Genomic DNA, 21,394 nt, shown 5'->3' with positions numbered 1-21,394 from the left:
CTGCTGCAGAGAGCTCTGCCATGAGCTAGGCTGTAGGTACCTCCGGAGTCCAACAACGCAGTGATCCAGCGATGGCGGGAAGAAATGCTGTTCTGCAGGGTGGCCGTGCTGCACCATTGCAGAGACCAACAGCGTCCGGTGCTGTCACTCCACAGCCTTTCGTGGTAGAGCCTCCCTTTCCCAGCTGAGACCACAAGGTGTTTCCGGACTCACACGAGTAACATGAGAGAATAAATACACAGGAAGTGCCTGTTTGTTGTGCAAGGTTTAGAATCAGCCCATTTCTGAGAACAGGGAAATGAAACTAAATTCTTCTCTTCTCTGCAGATGCAGCCATGGCTGCTGCGAATCCAGCACAACAGCTCCGAGCTCAACTGACTTGTTCAGTGTGTCTAGATTATTTTAAAGATCCAGTGTGTCTAGACTGTGGGCACAATTTCTGCCAGGCCTGCATCACTCAGTGCTGGGATGCATTGACTACAAACTTCCACTGTCCTGAGTGCAGAAGAACCTTCTCCCAGAGAAACTTCAAACCAAACAGACAGCTAAGGAATATTGTAGAAGCTTCCAGAACACTTACACTGGAGTCAACAAATGAACCAGAAGTTGAGAGAGTGTGTGAGAAACACAAGAGGGCTTTAGATGTCTTCTGCCAAGAGGATCAAATACCCATTTGTATGGTTTGCCATCTGTCCCGAGATCACAAAGAACACACTGTGGTTCCCATAGAGGAGGCTGCCCAGGATTACAAGGTAAGAAATCACGGGACGGTGTAAAAGCTGGAATGGCCAGGAACGGCATTTTAAATAAAAAATTTATTGCAAAAAAGAGCAGATACTGTTAGAAACCCTTAAGAACAATATTTTAGCAATGAGAACAGACTTATAATACACTGTTATTAACCACTTGTGGACCCAAACCATTTTTAACACCAATAAGGACTCAGAAAAGTCAGTTCTGAATTGGCTCAGGGCTGAAATTTATACATCTAGCACAGAACTATTACAGTGGAACTGCTCCTGACCTGGGACACATATTTTGCTGGAAATTAAAAATACATCTTTTATATAGTTGCCAATTTTGGTCGGAAATATTCCTGGAGGTTTCATAACCTAATCTTTAATTAATCCTGGAAGGTTGGCAACCGTAATCTTGTGTGCATGTGTTGTGAACTTGTCATGAATCAGCGCAGCCACAGAAACTGCTGGATTTTCCTCCAAAAAAGGCACATGAAGGGGGAGAGTAAAAGTCTCCGAGCTGAAACGTGGCATATGAACAAGTGTAGTTGGCTTCAATATTGTCACCTCTTTAAAAATACCAGTAACTTCTGGAAGATCCAATTTACAGAGATTTCAGGACCCTGAGTGTACGGACCCACAAACCCTTCCAGGGCACAGTGAAGGTCACACCACATACGTCGTTGTGACTGATTCTGCTTGTCTGTTTTTCATGTTATTTTTTATTTGTTCTGTATTTTTGAGAAGAGTCACTCTCATATCTGGAGGTGAGACCTTAGCTTCTGTTATTTTTCACTGGTAATTTTTAGATAGGCCTAAATGTTTCTGCTCCACAACTTTTGACAGTGTTAAACGGTGGTTCTGGGCTGGAATGAGTTAATAAGTGTGTGCTTCTAATCGGTTCTCATTCCTAAAATATTGTCCTCAAGCTAATATGTTAGATGTCTACATTTAATCCTCTGGGTCACTTTGGAGCTGTGTGTTCCAGGTCCTATTTGGCATTTAAAAAATATTTCTGGGATGGAACGAGTTGATGACAGTGTGCTAGTCGGCAGTTCTCATTGGGAAGATATTGTCATCAAGGTGTTTTTTAGTGTTTAAAATATGGTTCTGGGCCAAAACAGGTGTCAAGGTTCCTTCCCCACTCTGAACTCTAGTGGGGGGACCTGCATGAAAGACCCCCTAAGCTTATTCTTACCAGTTTAGGTTAAAACCTTCCCCAAGGTACAAACTTTGCCTTGTCCTTCAATAGCATGCTGCCACCACCAAGCGTTTTAAACAAAGAACAGGGAAAGAGACAACTTGGAGACGTCTTTCCACAAAATATCCCCGCAAGCCCTACACCCCCTTTCCTGGGGAAGGCTTGATAAGAATCCTCACCAATTGGTACAGGTGTACACAGACCCAAACCCTTGGATCTTAAGAACAGTGAAAAATCAATAAAGTTCTTAAAAGAAGAATTTGAATTAAAGAAAAGGTAAAAGAATTACCTCTGTAAAATCAGAATGATAAATACCTTACAGGGTAATCAGATTCAAAACATAGAGAATCCCTCTAGGCAAAACCTTAAGTTACAAAAAGACACAAAAACTGGACTATACATTCCCTCCAGCACAGCTTATTTTACCAGCCATTAAACAAAAGAAAATCTAACGCATACTCTAGCTAGGTTACTTTTACTAACTTTACAGGAGTTGTACAGCTGCATTCCTGATCTGTTCCCGGCAAAAGCATCACACAGACAGAGAGAACCCTTTGTTTCCCCCCGTCCAGATTTGAAAGTATCTTGTCCCTTCATTGGTCATTCTGGGTCAGGTGCCAGCGAGGTTACCTTAGCTCCTCAACCTTTTACAGGTGAAAGGTTTTTGCCTCTGGCCAGGAGGGATTTTATAGCACTGTATACAGAAAGGTGATTACCCTTCCCTTTATATTTATGACAACAGGGTAATCACAATTTGTTATGAGTCTGTTCTCTTAACTGTCTGTAACAGTACCTGCCGGTTTTTGCAACAATTGTATTGATTAAAATACCATTCTGGGCCTTACTGGCTCGTTCCAGCTTTTACACCATCACCATGCCTATGTGCTGGACATGCATACTGCTGTCTCTTTCTAAGTATCCAGATGCCTATTTCTGACTTAAGCCCCAGAGCGATTCACAAACTGGAGGAAGACAGGCGTTCGGCTGCCTAGCTAGTGTGTGGGGTCTGACCTGGCAGGTGGCCTCTGAGCACACCTACCGGATCAGGCTCGCCCTTCTAACTTTTGGCCCAGGGGTTAGGGTACTCACCTGATATGTAGGAAACACTGGTTCAAGTCCCTCCTCCACCTGAAGAGAAGGGATTCAAACAGGGATCAGCCACCTCTCAGGTGAGTGCCCTAACCATGGACTATGGGATATTGTGATGTGGGGCTCCCTCCATCTCCTCTGTCAAAGCTATTCCACTGGGGATAAAAAGTCATTTGGACCAGAGAGAGAGACCAGAAGCATGAGAATGACTGTCTAGCCAGGTGGTTAGAGCACTCACCCATTTTATTATGTATTTAATATTCTTCAAAATATAAAAAATGTGGGAAAACCCTCCAAAAGCACCAAAACTAAATCACTTTTTCTTTTTTTAGGACCAAATTCAGAGCCGTTTGGAGATTTTGAAGAAAGAGAAAGAACAGATTCTGTCATTTAAATTGAACGGGGAAAGGAAAAGCCAGGAACTGCTGGTAGGTACTGAGAAGCAAATGTGCACAGGGACATTATCATCACACTGCTTAGTCTGAGTGTCATAAGAGAAATAGGGAGCAACAAGTTCCCTTTTTTGAAAGACTATTACTTATTTATTAAAAAGAAAAGGAGTACTTGTGGCACCTTAGAGACTAACCAATTTATTTGAGCATGAGCTTTCGTGAGCTACAGCTCACTTCATCATTGTAAAGAGAAACTTCTGGTTTATGGAAAATGGAGCATTAAGGAAAGAGCTTTAATAATCCAAATATTTTCACTGATAACGTGAGTGTAATTTGTCATTTGTTTGCTTAACAGTAGTTTCTCCTTTAGTCTTTCAGCTAGGTCTGGTCAAAATTTTGCAACCAAAAAACCTTCCTGTCGATAAATGGGGTTTAGTAGAAAACAACTTTTTTCATGGAAAAAAATCATTTGCAACAAATTTTTCATTTTTTGACAGGAAATTTCAAAATGAAGCAAACATTTTTGTGTCATTTCAAACTGAAATTTTAATTTTGGTTTAAAACATTGAAAAATTTTCAAAATTTCAATTTTTTTATCCTTTTCTTTCCCTTTTGACTCACTCCTTTTAGCCAATAAATGAGAACACAAAAATGAATAAATTGATATTCTTTTGACCGGGGTCCTATTGGGGAGCCAGCTGCGGTCACTCAATTAGAATGAACTGCAAAGAATGGGGCAGACAATCCCCATAAAGCTGGTGGATATTCCAATACTTAGATTTACCAAGCCAGCAAAAAACAGCTTCTTTATTACCTTACTGGTTACTCAGAAGACCAAAAAACACAGTTCCCTTAAAGTCATCTAGCCTCAGGCCTCCATCCAGGTACCCATGTCAAATATGATGAAAATTTCTGTAAATCTTATTTCATCATATAAAAGAAAAGGTTCGACCAATCCCAAAGCATCAGACACATCACCTCCCAGCTTAACGAATGTTTCAGATCTTACCCAAATATATGCTACAGCTAATTCCTAAAATTTATTAAAAAACAAAAGAGAGAGAAAGTATGGTTAAAAGATCAATATACATACAGACATGAGTTCAATCCATTGAGGTTCAGATTCACAGCAGAGATGGTGAGCTTTGTAGTTGCAAATTGTTCCTTTCGAATTCAGTTCATAGGTCATAGTCCAATGTCCAAATCTCATATCAGGGCATACCAGCGTAACTGGGACCTCAGTCTTGCGACTCAAACTTCCCCTGATGAAGTCTCAGCAGATCTGAGATGAGAGAATCAGGACCCAAGGATCTTTTATACAATTTCATGTCTTTTGTCAAGTTTGAATTCCTCAGGGAAGAAAAGTAATTCGGATGACTTTGAAGGAGGTCTGTCACCAGTACTTAGCTATCCCAATTAACCTAAGGCCATATGCTTGTTCCTCCACCATTCACAGTACATGTCAAAGAGAGATGAATACTGTGTTTACAATTCATTTACATGATAGGATGTTCTTTTGACCTCTGAATGATCAGAATACAGCACAGACAGGGACTGTTGACTACATTGTCCACCCTACTCATACATATATAAATACACAAAAGCACAAACATTATCTCCTCACATGTCTTCTGTGGGTTATTTATTTTGCAGGATGTTTAACCCTTTCTAGCCATGCGCCACAATTCTAAACACCAGTTAGGACTCTTGAAAATCTATTGGAAAAACTTCGGTCTACTGAGCATAGAGTATGCACTCGATAAAATGTCAGACGTTAAATTTGATGGGGTTGATAGAGTGTGGGGTCTGACATGGCAGGTGGCCTCTGATATGCTTATGCAATGATATGCTTCCATGTTCATACTAAGTCTTTATAAAATAGCCCATGATTTTCCCGTGTTCCTGGCTTTGACCTGTGCTTTCCCTGTTTGTATCTCTTCATTTCAGAAACAGCTACAAACTGAGAGGCAGAAGATTGTGTCTGAAGTTCAGCAACTACATCAGTTACTGAAGGAACAAGAGCAACTCCTCCTGGCCCAGCTGGAAGAGCTGAATAAGGAAATTGAAAAGAGGAGGGCTGAGTATGTTGCCAAACTATCTGAGGAAATATCTTCTTTCAGTCACCTGATCAGTGAGATGGAGCAGAAGTGCCAGCTGCCAGCGAGTGAATTCCTGCAGGTGAGACAGTGTTAGAAACACCTCAGAACCTTTCACAGGGAAAGAAAGTGTCCTAACCCTTCACTTTTGGAGCATAAGAGTGAAATATACATTTTTTTAAGGGCTTGATCAAATGCCAATTAAAGTCAATGGAAATATTCTTCTTGACTCCAATGGTCAATGGATAGAGCCCTAAAAGAATAAAAAAAAGCTCTTCTTTTGAATTTTAGTGGGAGAAGACTCCTCCAAAAATGTCAGACTCCAAACTCTCTTCTCCCTGTCTCATAAAAATTAGAAGGTGGCAAATTCAAAACTGATCCAAAGAAATATTTTCACACATCGTGTAATTAGACCATGGAACTGATTGTCACAGGATGTCACTGGTACCAAGAATTTAGCAAAACTCAAAAAGCGATTGGACATTTATATGGACAACAAGAATATCCAGAGTTATAATAAATAACAAAAAAAAATTAACTGATATTAAACTTCATTCTTCATTGCTTCAGCCAGTCTCTCGCTATTAGAGAGCAGCATGAGAATGTGAGGAGCAGATTTTCTTACACCTTCCTCTGAAGCATCTGATATTGTCCACTTTTGGAGACAAGATACTAACTAGATGGACCTCAGGTCTGATCCTGTTGATCATTTCCTGTGTTCCAAATGCTAGCTTCAGAAGATCTAAGATGGAGCCAGTCTTTAATTATGGAAAAAGCTAAGATTCAACCTGTTCCATTTTAAGACTGATTTTGCCACTCTTAATTTATACCACAAAAAAGGAAAAAGATTGGCCTCAAAATTGATACATGAGGTCTGAGGCTGGTGTGACTTTTTCTGCCAGAACTGAAGTTTAGATAGGCAAGGCGTTCGTTACTTATGGTACTCTGAAAGTGTAAGTAGTTGTTAGAATTCCAAAAGCCTTCTAATGATTTTAATGTTCAAAAAGTGCCTCTAACTAGCAAAAAAGGAAGGGAGAAATAAATCTTAGTCTACTGGACTTCTCTAGCTGATATCGAGGGTCAAATTCTCTGTTGTGTCCAATATCTGCTGTGGGCAGCGTTCTTCACTTCCCAGATCTTCTGCATTGAACCTGGCGTGTAGGATAGTGATTGGCCCGCTGTTACTCTGTACCCAATCCTCATTGTTCTCACCCAGCCCCAACTTCCTGTGGAGGTCAAGAAGTCCACAGGATGCGCCTTCTGAATGTTTGTGGGGCAGTGGGGAGAAGGTTTACAGCATTGAAGCAGCACAGCCTAGGGGCATCCCTCCCTCTGGACCCACTGGAGTCTGCAGGAGTGGATCTTCCCCAAACCTGTGTGTTAGGAAGATCCTTGTTCAACACATCGTAAGACTGAGCCCTCTGATTCCATGTGCCAGCTGGTTATCCAGATGTCACTCTATGAAGAGGTAGTGTGCCTCCATAGACAAACTTCCTGGGCCCAGATCCTGCAGTCAGAGCACTTATCCAAACGAGCAAAGGCAACATGTTTGATATTTTTGTTTTTATTAATAAAGAACAAATAATTTCACTTGGAAACTCAAAACTGTGAAGACAAAGTGAGTCCCCTCCAGAGCAGAAGGGACCCCCAGTATATCATAAATGGGACTGAATTTCCTTTTATCTTTCTCCTCTAGGACATCAAAGGCACCTTGAGCAGGTAGGTGGCTCCTTCTCACTCTCCCTTTCACTTCCCAGTGCAGAGAAGTGATTTTGGACATGAGACGTTGCTCCCCATGGTCCAGCAGTGCAGAGTGTGGGGGTGGTTCCCAATCTCCCTCTGTTAAATCTAATCTTGGGGCTGTTTATTAATTGTTTCTTATTATGCAGTGAGCTCTATCAGTGTGCTTGGTGTGGCAACAGATATGCTAGCAGAGACATTCCCTGCCCTAGGGAGTTTATAATGTGCTCTTATCAGTAGCACTATGGCAGGGCCTAGAGGCTCAAGGGAAAATCAGGGCCCAGCAGGCTGGGTGCTGCACAGACACACACACAGACAGTCCCTGCCCCAAGGAGTTTACATTCTAAATAGACACGAGAACAAGGGCGGAGGGAGGAAGGATTACAATACATTTAAGGGGACATTCAATAAGGACAAAGTACTGCACTTCAGAAGGAAAAATCAAATGTACAACTACAAAATGGGGAATAACTGGGCTGGCAGCAGTACTGCGGAAAAAGATCTGGGGGTTCACGTGGATCACACATTGAATGAGTCGGCAGTGTGATGCTGTTGTGGAAAAGGCAAATGTCATTCTGAGATGTTGTCCCAGGTTGCCGTATTCACCGCAGGTGTTGACTCCTCCTGGCTGTTCTGTTCTGCTTCCAGGTCCAGCACCTCCCCTTGCAGTCTCTCCCCAGGTTGTGCTCTCTTTCACTCTGCAGCCTCATCTCTCGCTCCAGGTGCTGCAGCTTCCTCTTTGGGACTCAGCCCTCCAGCCTGATCACTAAATGGTTTCTCCTTCTGTGGTATAGAGTCTCCCTGGTTCCATTGTCCAAGCAATGCCCCTCCATCAGTGGCTGGTAGGGGAACTTGAGCCCATCCACTGCTTCGGGTTCCAGCCCAGGGACCATGGTAGGCCACATGCAGGCAAGGTCTGCTCTCTCCCTGGGCTGCTTCCTACTCACCTCCCATAGGCTTTCTTCTCCACCCTTCTCTCTTATAGGGATTAGACGAGATGACCCTTGAAGTCCCTTCTAGCCCTATGATTCTAAGTACTCCCTTCCTTCAGGGCCAGGCTCCTAGCATGCTATTCTTCCCCTGGGTTCCCTCCTTCCCTCACTAATGCACAGAGGGTGGCTGGAGACTTTCTCACTGCAGCCAATTTCTGTTGCCAGTTCCCTGGCTTTCTACTAGACCAGCCCCCACCTGCTCAGCTGAGCTTCATCTTCCAATCAGGGGTTGCTTCTCTGGCCTAAACCACTCGTGTGTGGCCTGTCTCACTAATCTCCTCTTTCTCAGCTTCCTTCACCCTTTTTGGGGGCTGATGTGGGGTCAACACCCCATCACAGATGTATTAACGAGGGTGTCATATGGCATATTAACAGGAGTGACCCAGGTGGACGTTGTTCCACCCTTCTTGCCACTGTGAGGCCTCAGCATGAATACCATGTCCTGTTTTGGGCATCACACTTTCAGAAAGATGGGGAAAAATTGGAGAGATTTCAGAGGAGAGCAAGAAGCATGATCAGAGGTTTAGAATGGATGAGCTATGAGGAAAGGTTGAAATAAATGGGTGTGTTTAGTCTAGAGAAGAGAAGACTCAGGGAGGGCCTGATAACAGTCTTCAAATATGTATGAGGCTGTTCTACAGAGAAGGGTGATCACTTGTGCTTCAAGTCCAGTGCGGGTAGAACAAGAAGTAATTGGTTTAATTTACAACAAAGGAGATTTACATTAGTGTGATGGGGTTGTCGGGGTGCAACCTGGACTGTGGGACTGCTGAGCCCACCAAATCCCCGACCTGGGATGCCCCTCGCACCTTGATGTTGATGTCAACCTACAAGCCTGACAGGCCCTGCGCTTACACAGACACCCACGGGCAGGGACACGTCCAGCTGTGTTACATGACTCACCTCCCGGCCATTGATGTAGCAGTAATAGAAAGGCGCCAGCCAGTTCCCCCCAGCTCCAGCCCTGCCCCCCAGAACTGCACCGACTCACACTGCTCAAGGCTCCGTTGGACAGTGCAAGGTCATTAAGTCGTTTGCCACTTGCTCAGGGTGGAGTGGACACACACTCGCCTTTGTTAGCTGAGAACCCCTGTGCTAGTGGACTGACCATTTTATGTCTCCAAAGAACTAAATAAGAACATAAATTATCTTTGAAATGGGTTAGTGGGTCTCACTCCAGGTCCTGGTACGATGGGTATCTACATCCCCACAAGGATTGTCACTAATTATCTCCCTTAAATGGTGTACAGGATATGTCAGGGGATCCTGCTTCCCACACTCACAATACAAGAACAAGGGGACGTTCAGTGCAACTGAAAGGCAACTAGTGTAAAGCCGAGAAAGGGAAATACTTTTTTTTACACAATTCATAATTAATCCGTGGAACTCATTGTCACATGGTATTACTGAGTTTCATAAATGCAAAAAGTTGAAGGCCAGAAAGGATCGTAAGATCATCACATTTGGCCTCCTCTATATCACAGCACAGGCTTCGACTTTCTCATTCCCCTAGGGGTGTTCAAGCCCTGCTCGGCCCCGGACCCTGCCCCCACTCCACCCCTTCCCCACAAGGCCCTGCCCTGCCTGTTCCTGCCATGCCCAGTCTCTTCCCACCCTTGCAACACCCCCTTCCCCCCAGTGTGTCCTGCCCGCTCCTGAACAGCTGATCCCCGGTGGGCAGGAGGTCCTGGGAGGCAGGGGGGAGAGCTGATCGGCAGGGCCCACTAACAGGCAGGAGGCATTGGTGGGAAGTGGGGGGAAGCTGATCTGTGGGGCTGCTGGTGGGGCTGAGCACCCACGATTTTTTTCCGTGGGTGCTCCAGCCCCGGAGCACGCACAGAGTCGGTGCCTATTTATCACAGGTGCTTAAATTTCACCCAGTTATTTCTGTATTCAGCCCAATAACTTGTATTTGACTAAATCTTAATGTGGGTTGACTAAAGCACCGTCCAGAAAGCCATTCAGTCTAGATTTAAAGACATCAAGAGACAGTAACGCTTGAAGCTCCCTAGAATTGGGGGTCCACCAGTGCCCAAACCATGGCCCCACCCCTGCTCTGCCTCTTCCCCTGAGACCCCACCCCCTGCTCGCTCCTCTCCACCCCCGCTCACCCTCACTTGCCTTTAAGGCAGGTTAAGAGTGAGAGAGCATCAAGAGATGGAGAATCCACCACTTCCCTTGGCGGTTTCTTCCAATGGTTAATTCACCCACACTCTTAAAAAATCTGTCTTATTTGCCATTTGAATTTCTCTGGCTTCAGCTTCCAGCAATTGGTCCTTGTTGTGCCTTTGTTTGCTAAACTGAGGAGCCCTTTAGTACCAAGTATTTTCTCGCCGTGACGGTATTTATAGCTGTCATAAATATAAAGGGAAGGGTAAACCCCTTTAAAATCCCTCCTGGCCAGAGGAAAAATCCTCTCTGTAAAGGGTTAGGAAGCTAAAGGTAACCTCTCTGGCACCTGGCCAAAATGACCAATGAGGAGACAAGATACTTTCAAAAGCTGGGAGGAGGGAGAGAAACAAAGGGTCTGTGTCTCTCTGTCGGTACGCTGCTTTGCTGGGGATAGAACAGGAATGGAGTCTTAGAACTTTTAATAAGTAATCTAGCTAGGTATGCGTTAGATTATGATTTCTTTAAATGGCTGAGAAAAGAATTGTGCTGAATAGAATGACTATTTCTGTCTGTGTGTCTTTTTTGTAACTTAAGGTTTTGCCTAGAGGGATTCTCTATGTTTTGAATCTAATTACCCTGTAAGGTACCTACCATCCTGGTTTTACAGGAGTGATTCCTTTACTCCTATTTACTTCTATTTCTATTAAAAGTCTTCTTGTAAGAAAACTGAATGCTTTTTCATTGTTCTCAGATCCAAGGGTTTGGGTCTGTGGTCACCTATGCAAATTGGTGAAGATTTTTACCAAACCTTTCCCAGGAAGTGGGGTGCAAGGGTTGGGAGGATTTTTGGGGGAAAGACGTGTCCTAACTACGTTTCCCAGTAAACCCAGTTAGAGTTTGGTGGTGGCAGTGGTTATTCCAAGGACAAAGGATAAAATTAATTTGTACCTTGGGGAAGTTTTAACCTAAGCTTGTAAAAGTAAGCTTAGGAGGTTTTCATGCAGGTCCCCACATCTGTACCCTAGAGTTCAGAGTGGGGGAGGAACCTTGACAATACCCCATACTCAAGTGCCAGGGTGCTCTCAGGGCAAGACATTTATACCACAGCCCTCAAATCATTTTTGTGGGTCTTCTCTGCACCGTCTCCACTTTTTCAACGTCCATTTTAAAATGGGGACACCAGACCTGGATGCAGTGTTCCAATATCGGTCTCACCAAAATGAAGGGGAAGCTTGTAATGTCAAAGCTGGTAGTGGACGTATTCCTGGGGCCAGAGAGAATTTAATCCTCCAGGGTCGGCTGTGCTACAGGCATTCACTAGAATAAAATACATTTTAGTAAAACACAAATATGAACAGACTCCACAAGGAGTAACACTGGGTTGTTCTTTAGATGTGAGAGGGAGAAGTTTCAGAACCCAGTGGCCTTTTCTTCGGAACTGAAATGGAGAATCTGGGAATCTTCTCAAAGAAATGCATCTCTGGAGACCATAATGAAGAAATTCAAAGGTAATAAACAGTCACCTGGGGAATTTTCTCACAAATATTACATTGATAATTGCGAGAGCAGAGGAGATCTCTTAGGGAAAATAATTGTGGCTGGAGATAGTCAACTAATCATTCGGAACCTATGAATTCCCTCCTCAGCTCTCAATACGGCACATACACACTGGGTTAGGGTCCTAAATTTGAACTCCCTGGGGATCTTCCTTTCCTAGCAGCTATGAACGTTAACCTTAGCTTGAGCTTCCTGTTGAATTAACTGTTTTTGAAGTATGTTTGTTTGGATTTTTTGTCTGGAAGTCCTCCTGTGTCATCATAGTTCCTCTCTTGCTTTAGAGCAGGGATGAGGAAACATTTTTCTATCACAAGCCATTGACCCACAGAAAAAAATCAATCCTGGGCCACTCACCCGCGGGGGGACAGAGAGGGTGCATGGAGGCTCGAGACCACACGCAAAACCTGGGGGGTGTTGCAGCACCCTCTGCACTCCTAGTTCCTGCAGCTCTTCACAGAGGCTCGGGGCTTCGCCCCTCCCGCGGCAGGGCGAGTCGGCACTTGCGGCTCCATCCCTGCGGCGGGGGAGGGAAGTGGTGCTGTGGGACGGATGAAATTTAGCAACAGGCTGGATCTGGACCGCAGGCCGTAGGTTCCACACCCCTGCTTTAGATATTCTCCACCTTTTATCCCCCTGAGCTGGAGATAATGAGACCATCAGGTCTGTCAGGAAGGATGAGCCAGGTTTACTAAGTACTAATGGTACAGGGGCAGATTTAATGTTGATTGAATGCTAATCAGTGAGAAAGTTTCTGTGTATTGGTCTGTCTGTGAATTATGTGTTGGTTTCAGAGGGTTTGTCTACATAGCAATTAAACACCTGTGGCTGGCCGGTGGCTGCTGACTCAGGCTCACGAGGTTTGGGCTGGGGCTGGAGCCTGGGCTCTGCCACCCTCTCCCGTCACAGGGTCCCAGAGCCCAGGCTTCTGCCGAAGCCCTAGCATCTGCACCACAATTAAACAGCCCCATTCCCCGAGCTCTGCGAGCCCAAGTTGGCTGTGTGACGTTATTGACATGAACTGTGACCTTATAGATCATTGTTGGAACCAAGGTCCTATAGTGGCACCAAATCGTTTACAAAGGAGGTCAAGTAAGGTGTCTATGAAAAGGTTATGATTTGCTCGTTATGATTCTGCTATCTGTATGCATGTATCATTTTTGTACTTAAAGGTATAAGTATTGGCTCTATACTGTCTGTATTTCAAACTTGTGCTATGCTTCTGGGTGACACCTCAGACAGTTTGGCATCAGCACTGCCTAGCCTGCTTGATGGCCCATTAAGGACCATCAGCTCTACAAGTGACCCATTGAGAGAAGGCAGATACACCTTACGACTCAGCAAGGCATTCAGGGACATGCCTATGGAGAGAACCCTAAGGCTTCCAAGCCATGTGCTGGGTAGTGTGTGTTTGAAGCAAAGGAAGCACAGGCCGCATGGCAAGAGACTATAAAAGGCAGCTGCATCTTCTCCATTTTGTCTTCAGTCCTGCTTCTGACCTCTGGAGGAACTTTTACAAACTGAAGCTCTGAACAAAGGACTGACTGAGCCATCCCAGCTGTGGATGTACTCCAGAGACTTAACTTAAGCCAGCAGTTTATTCCATCACTGCTACAAGCCTGACCCAAGAACTTTGCCATCACTGAATGTAAATAATTCCATTTCACCAATTTTAACTCTCCTCTTTCTTTTTACGAATAAACCTTTACATTTTACATTGGCAACAGCACGATTTGTGGGTAAGATCTGACTTGTATATTGACCTGGGTCTGGGGCTTGGTCCTTTGGGATCGGGAGAACTTTTTTTCCTTTTACTGCGGTACTGGTTTTCATAACCATTCATCCCCATAAGGAGTGGCGCTGGTGGTGAGACTGGGAAACGGGAGTGTCTGAGGGAATTGCTTGTATGTTAGCCAGTGGGGTGAGACCGAAGTCCTCTCTGTTTGGCTGGTTTGGTGTGCCATCCTAGCCTTGGGCTGTGACTGCCCTTCTCTAAGCAATTTGCCCTGAATTGATACTCTCAGTAGTGTCTTGCCAGAGGTCACTTTGTTACAGGCTGTCATGGGCCAGCCACAGGTGTTTAATTGCTGTGTCAAACATCTCTGAGTATGTCATGTAATCTTAGGTAATGTGCTTAGTTTTTAATGTTTGTGGTTATTTTTTAGTGATGTGTGTAATGGTTTGTATTGGTCTGAATTGCACTTAACCTCCTTAACTAGAACTTCATAAAGTTTGTTTTCTTTTCATTTGGCTTTTGTTTTAGAACATTAACAATGTGAATATATTCATAAACATGACAACCTGACATTTCGTCTTTTTCATCCTTTTCTTCCTCTAGACTCACTGTCGTCTAGACAGCGGTTGGACAAAGGTAAATTTCTCGTATAAAAGCGGGAGTGAAAACTTTCATATGAATTATGGTGGTTCATTGGCAGCGCCATATTTCAAGTTTTGTTTCAATTTTGCATTTGACAGGAGCCAAACACCATATTACTGGTGGCTGCCCAGATCTTTCCTAAAAACAGAAAAGTAGATTCTTTTCTCTATTAGAATTTAGAATTTTTAACTAGTGGTTGGGTTAACCAGCTGGGTTGGGGTGCGGGAGAGGGGGCCAGCAGTGTATCTCCATAGAGATCTTAGAGTTTAAAAATGAGCCTTTTGGAAAATCAGAGAGGAACATCTCCCCTCATTTTCAGAACTCTTTATGCACATACATCACATCCCCTGGCCATATGATTATTATTAGCAAATGCACGAGTGGTACAATGAAGATTAGGAAACTTCAACATACAAAAATATACATTTCTGTTTTATCTCTCTACTTTATAAGTCAAAAGAAAAAATGTTAAAAATGTCAAAAGGGGTTGGGTAGACACCACATATTCGCAGACATGCCGACTCTCACGAAGGGAGCGTGAGATCCGCGATTTCTGAGTAAAATGAAGCCACACTCATGATCTTGCAATAGAGCTCTCAAATGTCAGCTGTGGCTGAAACACCCCCCACCCCCCCAACATTTGAGAGCTCTAAAAATGAGGCTTAATTTTACTTAGAAATCCCGTCAGCGGCCCTGGGTGTGGCTGGGGCTCCCGCTGTCAGTCACCCAGTGCGGCTCCTCCCCTGCCAGCCTGGGAAGTTGGAGAGGGGACCCCACTGTAGCCCCCAGGCCGAGGGAGGGTGAAGAACCCTAGGAGGAGCAGAGTTGAGGCTGGGAGGGCTTTATTATGGCCTGGGGTCTGTAGGGGACGTGAAGTGAGCAGGGGGCTGATGGGCTGGGGAGACTGTATTGATGGTGGGTTCTGAGCAGATAGGGTGAGTGCTGGGAGGGCAGTGGGGTAGGGGTGCTGAAGAGATGGGCCGGTGATGATGGGTTTGGGGGACTGAATGGGGGGGGTTGGACGGGGACAGAACTGATGGGGCTCTGGGGGATAGGATTACTTGCTGGGCAGGAGATGGGCAGATGTGGGGGTGAGAGCTCCTGCAGCAGGAGCCAAAATCACCTTATCCAGTACATGTGGGAGAGTGACAACACTAATTGTCACTTGCGCAAACCCTGGGGAGGGGCCAGGGGAGTTCAAAAATCAAGAGACTGACCTAAAAAGACAACATAATCCTTTTAAAAAATGTCATGATTTTTGGACAATCTCATGAGATTTGATCTCTTGAAGTTGGAAATACTGTATTAGCCACTGCATAGCCTTGGGGCCATCAGTGCGGAATTTGGAAAGTCCCCCTGATAGACCAGCACAGGACGAGCAACCATTCAGTAAGTAGAAAAGGAGGACTTGTGGCACCTTAGAGACTAACCAATTTATTTGAGCATAAGCTTTTGTGAGCTACAGCTCACTTCATCAGATGCATTCAGTGGAAAATACAGTGAGGAGATTTATATACACACAGAACATGAAAAAATGGGTGTTACCATACACACTGTAAGGAGAGTGATCACTTAAGATGAGCTATTACCAGCAGGAGAGCGGAGTGCGGGGCGGGGGAGGAAGAAAACCTTTTGTAGTGATAATCAAGGTGGGCCATTTCCAGCAGTTAACAAGAACGTCTGAGGAACAGTGTGGGGTGGGGGGTGGGGGATAACTGTATCCAGTTTGCAAATTAATTCCAATTCAGCAGTCTCTCATTGGAGTCTGTTTTTGAAGTCTTTTTGTTGTAATATTGCAACTTTTAGGTCTGTAATCGAGTGACCAGAGAGATTGAAGTGTTCCCCAACTGGTTTTTCAATGTTATAATTCTTGACATCTGATTTGTGTCCATTTATTCTTTTACGAAGAGACTGTCCAGTTTGACCAATGTACATGGCAGAGGGGCATTGCTGGCACATGATGGCATATATCACATTGGTGCATGTGCAGGTGAACGAGCCTCTGATAGTGTGGCTGATGTGATTAGGCCCTGTGATGGTGTCCCCTGAATAGATATGTGGACACAGTTGGCAACGGGTTTTGTTGCAGGGATTGGTTCCTGGGTTAGTGGTTCTGTGGTGTGGTGTGTGGTTGCTGGTGAGTATTTACTTCAGGTTGGGGAGCTCTCTGTAGGCAAGGACTGGCCTGTCTCCCAAGATTTGTGAGAGTGATGGGTCGTCCTTCAGGATAGGTTGTAGATCCTTGATGATGCGTTGGAGAGGTTTTAGTTGGGCGCTGCAGGTGATGGCTAGTGACGTTTTGTTATTTTCTTTGTTGGGCCTGTCCTGTAGTAGGTGACTTCTGGGTACTCTTCTGGCTCTGTCAATCTGTTTCTTCACTTCAGCAGGTGGGTATTGTTGTTGTAAGAATGCTTGATAGAGATCTTGTAGGTGTTTGTCTCTGTCTGAGGGGTTGGAGCAAATGCGGTTGTATGGTGGAGCTTGGCTGTAGACAATGGATCGTGTGGTGTGATCTGGGTGAAAGCTGGAGGCATGTAGGTAGGAATAGCGGTCAGTAGGTTTCAGGTATAGGGTGGTGTTTATGTGACCATCGTTTATTAGCACCGTAGTGTCCAAATTGACAGAGCCAGAAGAGTACCCAGAAGTCACCTACTCCCTGGTCAATCGATTACAGACCTAAAAGTCGCAATATTACAACAAAAAGACTTCAGAAACAGACTCCAACGAGAGACTGCTGAATTGGAATTAATTTGCAAACTGGATACAATTAACTTAGGCTTGAATAGAGACTGGGAGTGGATGTGTCATTACACAAAGTAAAACTTTTTTCCCACGTTTATTTCGCCTCACCCCCCACTGTTCCTCAGACGTTCTTGTTAACTGCTGGAAATGGCCCACCTTGATTATCACTAAAAAAGGTTTTCTTCCCCCCCGCACCCCCCGCACCCCGCTCTCCTGCTGGTAATAAATCATCTTAAGTGATCACTCTCCTTACAGTGTGTATGGTAACACCCATTTTTTCATGTTCTGTGTGTATATAAATCTCCTCACTGTATTTTCCACTGAATGCATCCGATGAAGTGAGCTGTAGCTCACGAAAGCTTATGCTCAAATAAATTGGTTAGTCTCTAAGGTGCCACAAGTCCTCCATTTCTTTTTGCGAATACAGACTAACACGGCTGCTACTCTGAAACCATTCAGTAAGTGTGCGGTTTCCTCAACCACATTGCAACTACAAGAGTCATGGAGCACCAGTGATGTCTCTATAAAAGCAGTTTTTCTATAGCTCAGCTCGCTGATCTTTAGGAGGGAGGGGGCTCTGCAAGGAGACAGGGCTTTAAAGAGTTGCATCATTGGACGGCGGACTTTGGATTCCCTGTAATCTGCTGGGAGCCTTCTGTGATGCCAGGGTCTCTAATCACATCTGTGGGGAGAGATGGGTGCAGGTGGGGAAAGATTGCATGTGCCTGATTGTCAGGCCCTTTTATGCTGCTCTGTCAGAGCAAAGGGGCCTTAATATGCAAGGAAACAGTCCCCAGAAAATAGCCCCTGTGCAAGGGAGCCACCCCCATCCGTGTGAAGTTGGCACAGGGGCTCTACAGCAACTGTGCTCCCAGCCGTTATTGTGGGACTGGCTTGGGGGCCAGGGCTGGCCCTGGGGGCGTGCGGGGTCCGGGGCGGAAGTGACAGATTTGTTTCTTCTGGGACCAACTGCACCAGCCAGTCACACCAGCCCGCAGGGCCTCCCAAAGTGCAGGGTCCAGATGCATCCGATGAAGTGAGCTGTAGCTCACGAAAGCTTATGCTCAAATAAATTGGTTAGTCTCTAAGGTGCCACAAGTACTCCTTTTCTTTTTGGGTCCAGAGCGGTTGCCCACATTCACCCTATCCAAGGGACGGCTCTGCTGGGGGCATAGACAGGAGGCATCCCACTATAGCTGTTCTCTGCTTTGCAGCCCTGAGGCCCCTGTAACGAGGGGCCAGGTAGACTAAAGGAAGGACAAAGCTTAAAACCACCTCCCTCTAACCCCCCTTGTCTTTCCCCCAAGCACAAGGATGGACTAACTGAGACTCAGGCCTTGTCTACACTACGAAATTAGGTCAAACTTATAACAGTTGGTTTTGTAGAAAGCGTTTTTATGCAGTCGATTGTGTGTGTCCCCACACGAATGCTCTAAGTGCATGTAGTCGGAGGAGTGTGTCCACAGTACCGAGGCAACCGTCGACTTCCGGAGCGTTGCACTGTGGGTAGCTATCCCACAGTTCCTGCAGTCTCTGCCGCCCATTTGAATTCTGGCCGTCGGGGAAAACAGTGTGCTGTGTGCTCTCCCCAACCTCTGCATGGTCACCTATGCTGATCAGCTCGCCTGGCCAAACAGGAAATGAGATTCAAAAGTTCCCGGGGCTTTTCCTGTACACCTGGCCAGTGCATCTGAGTTCAGAGCGCTGTCCAGAGCGGTCACAACGGGGCACTGTGGGATAGCTTCCGGAGACCAATACCTTCAAATTGCATCCACACTAACCCTAATTCGAAACGGTGATGTTGATTTCAGGGCTAATCCCCTCGTTGGGGAAGAGTACAGAAATCGGTTTTAAGAGCCCTTTATGTCGAAAAAATGGCTTCGTTGTGTGGACGGGTGCAGGGTGAATTCGGATTTAATGCTGCTAAATCCGACATAAACTCGTAGTGTAGACCAGGCCTCAGACTCTGGGTTTGGGGGTCTGGCTCAGCGGAGCTGATCCCTTCACTCTGTCACTGAACTGGCTCTGTCAGGGGTGTGAATCCCCCCTGCACATGGCTGAGATCTCAGCGCTGCTCCCAGTTCAGAACTCGGTAAATCCTGGAGGGAGATTCTCTGACTCACTCCCCAACTGGGGCAGGTTCTGTGACTGACATGATCAGGCCCGGCCCCAGGGCTGAGCTCTGCCCCTCACGCTCTGATTCTCTCTCTGCAGCCAACGTGACTCTGGATCCAGACACGGCCCATCCCGACCTCCTCGTGTCTGTGGATCGGAGACGTGTGAGATGGGGCAGACGGCAGGATCTGCCCAACAACCCTGGGAGATTTGACATTAGGTCCTGCGTGCTGGGCTGCGAGGGATTCACTTCAGGCCGACATTACTGGGAGGTGGAGGTGGAGGTGGAGGGGGAGTGGAGGGGAGTCTGGGCTGTGGGGGTGGCCAGAGAGTCTGTGAGCAGGAAGGGATGGATCAGCTTCACCCCTGAGCAGGGGATCTGGGCTCTGCAGGGCAGAGGAGATCAGTACCGGGCTGTCACGTCCCCTGATGATCTCACCCCCTTGTCCCCGAGCCAGGCACCCCGCAGGATCCGGGTTTATCTGGACTATGAAGAGGGGCGGGTGGTGTTTTTCGATGCTGGTTGCGGGGACCCGATCGTCACTTTCCCGCCGGCCGCTTTCGCCAGGGAGAGAATCCGCCCGTTCTTCTGTGCGGGATACGAGGGAAACCCTCTTTCTTTTCTGATCCCTTCCCTGGGCCGAGGCTGCCAACTCACACTGTGTCCCTGAGCTTCCCTGTCTGTCCCCCCGGAACAGGCTCCTCTAGCCCCCTCCCTCCTGATCTCTGTGACCTGGAGGACTCAGCCAGTCTCCCCCCCGCACAGACGGGGCTGAAGCGGAGGCGGGGCTGGGGGGGGTGACGCTCTCCCCATAGCTCTATGGCTGCGGAGGTCTGTGTGAGGCTCTCTAGGCTGGGTCTCTATGCTCCTAGGAGGCCAACTCTGTGGGGGGGGGGGGGGGGGGGGGGAATCCCACCAAGGAAGGAGGGAGCCCCCCTGTGGGAGGGACCCAGCCGCGGGCCAGGGAGAGACCCCTCAACTGAGCGGAGGGGAGCCGGGGGAGCCCTGGGGGAGGGAGCTGGGGGGAGGGGACCCAGGCAGTGGGGAGCTGGAGCCGGTTGTTAAATTTGGAACCGGTTTTAGAACCGGCTGTTTGGCCGCTGCCCTGCAGGGGGCGCTGAGGCTTTGCTGGGCTCCGGCTGGGAAGTGCTGCAATTCCTCCTCCGGCCGCCGGGGGCGCTGCGCTGCGGGAGCCACCTGGGCTGCCGCCTGGCCCTGGGCACCAGCCCTGGGGCTGCCGCTGCTGCCGGGTGGGTCCCCGGCTGCGCTGCTGGGCCTGGGCTACGTCCTGCTGCTCCCCCCGTGACCCCCCCCACCCTGCCCACAGCCACCCCCTGCCTGCAGCCAGCCCCACACCCCCTGCCCTGCCTCCAGCCAGCCCCGCACCCCCTGACTGAAGCCAGCCCCTGCCGCACCCCCTGCCCTGCCTCCAGCCACCACCTGCCTCCAGCCAGCCCCTGCCCACAACCAGCCCCTGCCTCCAGCCACCCCCACACCCCCTGCCCTGTCTCCAGCCACCCCCTGCCCTGCCCGCACCAGCCCCTGTCTGCAGCCACCCCCTGCCCTGCCCGCACCAGCCCCTGTCTGCAGCCACCCCCTGCCCTGCCCGCAGCCAGCCCCTGTCTGCAGCCACCCACTGCCGTGCCCGCAGCCAGCCCCTGTCTGCAGCCACCCCCTGCCCTGCCCGCAGCCAGCCCCTGTCTGCAGCCACACCCTGCCCTGCCCACACCAGCCCGTCTGCAGCCACCCCCTGCCCTGCCTGCAGCCAGCCCCTGTCTCCAGCCACCCCTGCACCATGCACCCCCTGCCCTGCCCACAGCCAGCCCCTGTTTCCAGCCACCCCCGCACCCCCTGCCTGCAGCAGCCCCTGCCGCACCCCCTGCCTGCAGCCAGCCTGTCTCCAACCAGCCCTGCACCCTCCCTGCCCTGCCTGTAGCCAGCCCCTACCTCCAGTCAGCCCCTGCCGTACCCCCTGCCTGCAGCCAGCCCCTGTCTCCAGCCACCCCCACACCCCCTGCCCTGCCCGCAGCCAGCCCCTGCCACATGCACCCCCTGCCCTGCCCGCAGCCAGCCCCTGCTACATGCACCCCCTGCCCTGCCCGCAGCCTGCCCGTGTCTCCAGCCAGCCCCACACCCCCTTGCCTCCAGCCAACCCTGCACCCTCCTGTCTCCAGCCAGCTCCGCACCCCCTGCCCTGCCCACAGCCAGCCCCGCACTCCCTGCCTCCAGCTAGCCCTGCCCCACGC

The 21,394-nt window shown here is 47.9% G+C and overlaps 1 protein-coding gene across 1 annotated transcript; it reads left to right on the top strand.

Annotated features, from left to right (window-relative positions):
• The first annotated feature begins 335 nt into the window (after positions 1 to 335).
• Positions 336 to 20,590, top strand: LOC119567784 (zinc finger protein RFP). The gene is made up of 7 exons (XM_037915092.2): positions 336 to 752; positions 3,360 to 3,455; positions 5,367 to 5,597; positions 7,212 to 7,234; positions 11,752 to 11,867; positions 14,252 to 14,284; positions 19,247 to 20,590. The coding sequence occupies exons 1-7, from the start codon at positions 336 to 338 to the stop codon at positions 19,816 to 19,818; spliced, it is 1,488 nt and encodes a 495-aa protein (XP_037771020.1). The 3' UTR covers positions 19,819 to 20,590.
• The last annotated feature ends 804 nt before the right edge of the window (positions 20,591 to 21,394 follow it).

This window comes from Chelonia mydas, chromosome 14, assembly GCF_015237465.2.
Source record: "Chelonia mydas isolate rCheMyd1 chromosome 14, rCheMyd1.pri.v2, whole genome shotgun sequence".
Lineage (NCBI taxonomy): Eukaryota > Metazoa > Chordata > Testudines > Cheloniidae > Chelonia > Chelonia mydas.
This window is presented reverse-complemented; position numbering and strand designations above follow the sequence as displayed.

Excerpts from the sequence above, each read along its gene's own strand:
- LOC119567784 (XM_037915092.2), top strand. The coding sequence starts at position 336 with ATGGCTGCTGCGAATCCAGCACAACAGCTCCGAGCTCAACTGACTTGT. Across the intron at positions 5,598-7,211 it reads CAGCGAGTGAATTCCTGCAG|GACATCAAAGGCACCTTGAG; the intron begins GTGAGACAGTGT and ends TTTCTCCTCTAG. Across the intron at positions 7,235-11,751 it reads ATCAAAGGCACCTTGAGCAG|ATGTGAGAGGGAGAAGTTTC; the intron begins GTAGGTGGCTCC and ends GTTGTTCTTTAG.